The 7500-nt window shown below is 41.1% G+C and overlaps 1 protein-coding gene across 1 annotated transcript in view; it reads right to left on the reverse strand.

Annotated features, from left to right (window-relative positions):
- Positions 1-7500, reverse strand: part of phip (pleckstrin homology domain interacting protein) — a 91940-nt gene that overhangs the window by 75019 nt on the left and 9421 nt on the right. The window contains exon 7 of the mRNA XM_063222152.1: positions 1551-1711. Coding sequence (XP_063078222.1) covers positions 1551-1711 — 161 coding nt within the window. The remainder of the gene's footprint in view (positions 1-1550; positions 1712-7500) is intronic.

Below are 7500 nucleotides of genomic sequence, written 5' to 3' on the forward strand. Positions count from 1 at the left end.
TTTTACGGTTCTTACAGTATGCTCCTATGAATACACATTCAATGAACAAATATAGTGTACCCATGATGCACACATATGCACACACGCGCATGCGCACAATCACACACACACACACGCGCACGCACGCACACACGCACGCACGCACACACACACACACACACACACAATAAGACCAGTCATTTTGTGGAAATTATCTAAACCGCTTTTTTCTGTTATAATGTCTTACTATCCTCTTCCCAAACACACACACACACACACACACACACACACACAGATTTGGTGTGTGTTGACAGAAAGTGAGAGAGATGTGTCCATTGTGTTGGCGATGCCCCGAGCTACAAGACGATCCAGCTGATTCTGATCAATCAAAAAAGATTTCAAATACCAACAGCAAAACTCGGAACGCTTACATCTCTACTCTGCAGAGAGATTAATACAAGACAACCTCGCCTCTCTCTCTCTCTCTCTCTCTCTCTCTCCCTCCTTTTTTAATATTCCCCAGCTGTCTTTTTTCACATTTCATTCCTGTTCTCGCTCTGTTTCTCTTTCGCTTCTCTCTCTGGCTCTCTACATTTCTTCCTTTGTATTTTACTATTCGGCTCCCTATGTGCAAAACGATTCTTTTCTTCTTCTGCCAATCGCCTCTTCAATCTTTCGCTTCTCCTCTCTCTGTATTTAAGTAATTCAGTAATAGCTCAAGACATACACACAAACACTTGCGCGCGCGCACACACACACACACACACACACACACACACACACACACACACACACACACACACACACACACACACACACACACTGCAGCTAAGCAAACAAATTGGCTATTAAAAGAATAAACTACAGTGACACACACAGACCAAGAAGATAGTTAAATATGAAAACAGGAAATATAACTATCTATTTCAAAAGAAAAAAATATTCTAATTTTGTTTTAAAAAAATTGCTAACTAATCCTGAGTCTACGTAGGATTCCATTGTGTGTACATACGCTTACACACACACAAACACCATACAAACTACCAATTCTATACATTTTCACACAAGCCCAATGCCATCTGAAATAACAGCTCAAACTGCCAATCATCGCCACACTGATACACACTATACAGTACATTCATGAGTGCACACACAAATGTGGTTGCACACTTGAACTCTTGAATGTACGGACATGCTAAAAAAAATGTGAACACGAACCCATACATTGCCACGCTATGTTTATGGGTTTTTGTTTTTGTGAAGCATATTAACCTCTGTGTATGAAATGCTCTATACAAATTAACCTTGCCTTCCCTTGCCACACACACACACACACACAAACACACACACACGCACACACACAAACACTGTAAGACAATGCGTATGCTATGCACACACACGCACACACACATCCACATATTCTAAGACAATGCTTACGCACACACACACACACACACACACACACACACACACACACACACACACACACACACACACACACACACACACACACACACACACACACACACACACACACACACACACACACACACAGGAGCGGTTAATCCTACCGTGAAGATGCGTCGTCCGGTGCGGTCGAAGGCGACGCAGTACACGGAGGACAGGTGTCCCAGGATCCTCTTGTGCATCTTCATGTGCTGGTACACGGCCGTGGGCACCAGCTGACCCAGACGGTACGCGCCGTTCAAACGCCGGCTGTAAGACGTCGCCACTGCACACACATACACAAGCACACACACACAGGGACATGCGTGGACATGCACACACACACACACACACACGCACACGCACACACACACACACACGCAGACATGCGTGCACATGCACACACAGGTACACACAAGCATGCATAAAACACACACACACACACACACACACACACACACACATAAGGCAGAGAGAGAGAGAGAGAGAGAGAGAGAGAGAAACCTTTTATATATAGAACAGAGAAACAGCAAAGGCATGTAAAAACACAAATACATATCACATAAACAAAAAGCCACAAACAAACAACGCAAAGGACACGGAAAAATGAAAACAAAAGACAGTCAGAATAGGAGAGGGGAAGATTCAGAGAGAGAGAGAGAGAGAGAGAGAGAGAGAGAGAGAGAGAGGAGGGTGTGGGTAATGTAACGGATCAATTTCAGAGGACAGCTCTGTTACCAAAAATGAAACCTCTGCACAAAGACAGATGAAGACACTTACTAATACATCACTGATCCCCTTAGTAACACACACACACACACACACACACACACACACACACACACACACACACACACACACACACGCAGGCACGCACGCACGCACGCACGCACGCACACACATACAAACACACGCAAACACACACACATATACACACACACACACACACACACACACACACACACACACACACACACACACACACACACACACACACACACACACACACACACACACACACACACACACACACACACACACACACACACACACACACACACAGCACACATTACCTTCTCCCTCATACTCAAACACAGAAACTCTGCAACTCTGCAACTGCATCTCTCGTCCTCTCCCTGACTCTCTCTCTCACACACACCCACACGCCAACAATACACCATGAAACTAGGGCTGGGCAATATGACGATATATATCGTTATCGGGATATAAAAGTGTATATCGTGACCTTTCTCCTATATTGTTTGTATCGTGATAGTAATTTTATCAATTGTATACAATTGAATATCATTTAATTACATTTCATGTTGTCACAATACACACTATAAGTTAATGTAACTGTAAAAATAAGAATAAAAAGATCCATTTTAAAGAAAGGTTGTTTTGCGACATGAAAAAATAAAGAGCAAACAAAGAGAATAACTGAAAACGTATGTAATTGTGCTATATCGTGATATATATCGTTATCGTGATATAAAGTAATCCATATCGTGATGTAGGTTTTTTTCCATATCACCCAGCCCTACATGAAACCATCACACCTCTTATCTTTGTGCGCCCTGAAGCAAGAATACACATAACTGGGGTGCATTTCTCGAAATCGTAGTTGTTAGCCAGTTAGCAACTTTGGTAGTCGTCAATGGTAAATTGCATTCCAAACAACAAAGTAGCTAGCGCAGTTAGCAACTAGGGTTTCGAGAAATGCACCCCTGGACAGTTTAGGGCCCTGCTCTCATATCTCTTACAGCATCACATTCAATCTCATCTCTGGGCCTCACATCAGCACCCAGAAAGAAGGAGAAAAAAAATAATATCCATCTATAAAAATCAATACCTATAAAATCTTTATGCTCACTCACACTAGTATTATAGAGAGGTCTCCAAACTCTCCTACACCTGCCAAATGATTGTCTTTGTGTGCCACAAAATGTGGTGGAATTACAACTGTGCTGTCATGATGTGTCAGAAAAGCAATTTACGGTTGCATATATGCAGTGTTTAAATTGGCTTTTGGGAGGTGGGGGAGCCCTTCACTCGCGGTCAAAATAGCTTAAAAAAAAAAAAAAATTTAACATTGCCCCATCAGGCAAATACATGTATTCTATGAAGTTATTGCCCATAATTAATATCATACATAAATCAATGTATTACTCAGTTATGAGAAAAACAGCAAGGTACCCTCATTCCCTCTTCACTGTATTGGGTTGCTAAAAAATAGGAACAGTTAGACCAGTATCACACCTGATGCATTTATGTAGCCTACTTTTTAATATTCTCTCCTGTCAGTTGGCAACAGTATGCTATTGGACTGTCAGTACAGGGGCAAAAAAGTTTTAATTCTGACCACCATCACTGCACCATCAAGCTACAAAGGTATAGACCTAAGACTATTAAGAACTCATATTATTTGATGTGAATAACAATTTGTTTTAAAAGATCATATGATTGATTTAAATTCTCCTATAATGTCATGGGTTTAGCATGCATTTATTAGCACGTTTTATGCCTAATAAGTAACAAAGTTAAAAGAATAAAAATGCATGCTTAGGCTATGCTGTTCTATTACAGTGCGTGAAAGTGTGCACTGTCACTTTAAATCAGGCGGAGTCTGCAGAGAATCTTCTCACACGTCTTTTCTTTGCAGATTGCCCCTTTGGCTGACTGATGGGACGTTCTTATTTCAGTAGTATAGTTAGTTCAGCTATCTCGCTCCGTGCATATGTTTTAATTACACTTCAGTCGCATTAAGTAAATGCTTTTTTGCAAAGCAATAACTTTGGCAAAAGGCGGCAATAGATTGGAACTTGCTGCAGCAATTCTAGCGCGAGAGAGACGGTGCACTGCTCTACACGCAACGCTAGGATGGACACGCAGGAATCCCTGTCATTTGCTTACTGTCTAAAAACTTTTAATACGTTCCTGGCATGTTTAAGCCCACATAAAAGTAACCTGCAACCAAATGGCTACACATTCTGACAGAACAATGGACGGAAATCCCAAACTTGATGTTGATTTTCTGTTAACTGCTGTTAAAGTAGGCAGACACCACGCTATTCTGCATGACTGTTTGGTTAACTTTGCCTGAAAGCTAGCCGATATCAAATGAAATGACAGCTTACCTCCGTTTTGTAAAAGGCATTGTATCTAGCCTACTAACTTTGCACATTGAACATGAAAGCATGGATGACAGGCTTGAAGTAGTGACAAACTCGAAGCGGAGTAGTTCTAGCTGTGAAAGAGCAAGCGCTCCAGACTGCTCCACTGTTGCAAAGTTGCAACGTTGCTACAAACTGAAATTGTGGTGTCTCGCAGCGCATGTGCAGAATGCAGATGCATAATAACTGAAATAATGCGGGAGTCCCTTAATCTTATTTTCTGTTGCTATCATTGGAAAACGTTCATAAAAAAACACATTTCAAGAAGAGGTGAACATGTATTATGAACTGTGAATACACTGAGGGTGGGGCAGCAGGAGCGCAGCTCCGTTTGGCTGTCCCTCCAAGGTGAGGAGGCGGAGCTGCGCTCCGGAGTGCTCCGCCCCAATTTAAACCCTGCATATATGACAAAAAAAGTGTGCTGAAATGTATCGACTTTATTTCTGTGGTTTAAAAGATACATTGCTGCATCTGTGCGTCTGATGACCAAATGTATGGTCTTTGACATGAAGATTGTTAGTGGATTTGTTCTCTGGATGAATACTGAAAAAATGCTACAAAAGTCCCTTTGGGATGTTAGCTTGCATCCCTCCACAATTCGCCTAGAGGTAAGAGATGTCGACTCCTTCAAGAAGCAGCTGAAGACTCACCATTTCACCCTTGCCTACCTTAGCTGCCCAGGCATCATGGCCACCTTAAAAGGACACTGTGTGAGATTTTTAGTTGTGTATATCCAGACTTCATGCAGCCCATTCACTAATGTTACCTTTTTCATAAATACTTACCACAGCATCAAATTCTAAGTATTCATTATGACAGGAAAAATTGCTCTTTTCTTACATGAAAAGGGGGATCTTCTCCATGGTCCGCCATTTTGAATTTCCAAAAATAGCCATTTTTAGCTGCAAAAATGACTGCACTTGGACCATACTAGAAATATTTCTTTATTACATAGTAAACATCCATGTAAAGATCAAATTTGGCAATAGGTGACACAGTTTCAATAAGCAGCATAGTTGCAGTACCTTTTTTGACCATTTCCTGCACAGTGTCCCTTTAATTCTGTTTATAACTAGCCGTGGCAGGAGGGCTCCCCTAATTGGCCGCTGGTCCCTGCCTGAGGTTTCTTCCTGACTATATGGGTTTTTTATATTGAGTTTTTTCCCCCAAAAAAATCATAACTCAAGTGAAACTCAAGTTTTTCCTCACCCCTGTTGCTACCAGGGGCCACATCTGAGTGCCCTATTTCCCTGTGAATATAAATCACTTGTTTTGGGCCTAAACTCTTGTGGACTTTATGCCTTTTTAATTTCTACTTATCTCTTCCTTCATTTCCTTCATTTTTCTTTACTTGTATCTATTATTGATTATCTATTTACTTATCTTTTCTATTCTGTCTTGTTTCCTATACAGTTGTTATTATTATTATGTTACAACTAGATTTCATTTTGCGAGCTTCTCAGGCCTGTAGATATCACTCAGCGTGTTAATAGACAACAGAGGCATGAAAGCATTGACACCGGCACATCAATAGACAATCAATCACCCAAGGGTACATGGCCATATCTAGTGTATCTCCTGTGTAGGGAGCCGGCGCTTTTAACCCTGACACTCGGGTTGTGTATAAAATAATCTATTTGTTAAGATTGTACCATGGCCTCAATGTGCAAATATTCATTCATGACTTTCATTATTCAATGTGAAATCCTCTTTATTAAAGTTGGAACAAGATGTTATCATTGTTGACGCTTAACCAGCACTTTGAATGTGCACTTTATTATTAAGAACTAGATTCTGTGAAAAAAATGGCACCTACAACCTTCTTTCATTCTTCTGAATGTAGGACCCATTATATCCTTTCAAAATACCAACTGACACCCTTACCCTATTATTTAACACAGTGTTTCTCAACAGGGGTGCCGGGGCACCCTGGGGTGCCGCAGCCCTCCCTCAGGGGTGCCGCGGAGACGTGGCTGATAAATAAATTATGTATTATAATACATATTTGTCTACATTGATAAGATAATGCCAGTCAGTGGAATCTTTCATCTGCCATTTATGCACAATAAAGTAAATATAGGTCGCCCCAGTCAGCTGCAACTTCGAACGTAGGTCGCGTGACCAAATGTGTTACTTTTCTAAGCTTGTGTGGTATCGGATGCGATGCCATGTTACCGCCTGTTGGTTTGGGGTGCCTTCCAATTTTTCATGAATTGAAAGGGTGCCTCGCCTAAAAAAAGGTTGAGAAACACTGATTTAACAAACACACACACACACACACACACACACACACACACACACACACACACACACACACACACACACACACACACACACACACACACACACACACACACACACACCGCTACTTTTGGAAGCCCTCTTTCTAGGTCACTGCTGAGGCTGTACTCAGTATCAAGTCTATCTACAGCCCTTGAGCTTCTGATTGATGTGCAGAGAGAAGGCTAATAACCCTGACTGCTTAAACACCACACAACAGGTCAACAACAACAACAAGTCAACAACAAGTCGACGACAACAACAACAACAACAAATCGCTACATGAATAAAACCACCATAAAATGTGTCTGAATTAGGCTACACTGTACACCCTAATAGGGTTTGGACAATAAAGGCAAATATCCAGTCTTGGCACAGAAGACGTTCCCGCAGTGGAATAATGAAGACCACTTTGAATTTTAAATTAATTTAATTTTAAAAATCACAGTGCAACAGGAGCATCCTTAAATAATTGGGTGTTGTTACGCTGAGAAAGTTAACACTGATTTCACTGTCTACAAATTACAGTATTTGCCTGTTAGCATGGATTTGAATATCAGACCAGACACTGTGTATTCATTTTACAATATACTCTAATTGTAATAAATACATTTGTTATTAA

The sequence above is a fragment of the Engraulis encrasicolus genome, chromosome 18 (genome assembly GCF_034702125.1).
Source record: "Engraulis encrasicolus isolate BLACKSEA-1 chromosome 18, IST_EnEncr_1.0, whole genome shotgun sequence".
Taxonomy (NCBI): Eukaryota; Metazoa; Chordata; class Actinopteri; order Clupeiformes; family Engraulidae; genus Engraulis; species Engraulis encrasicolus.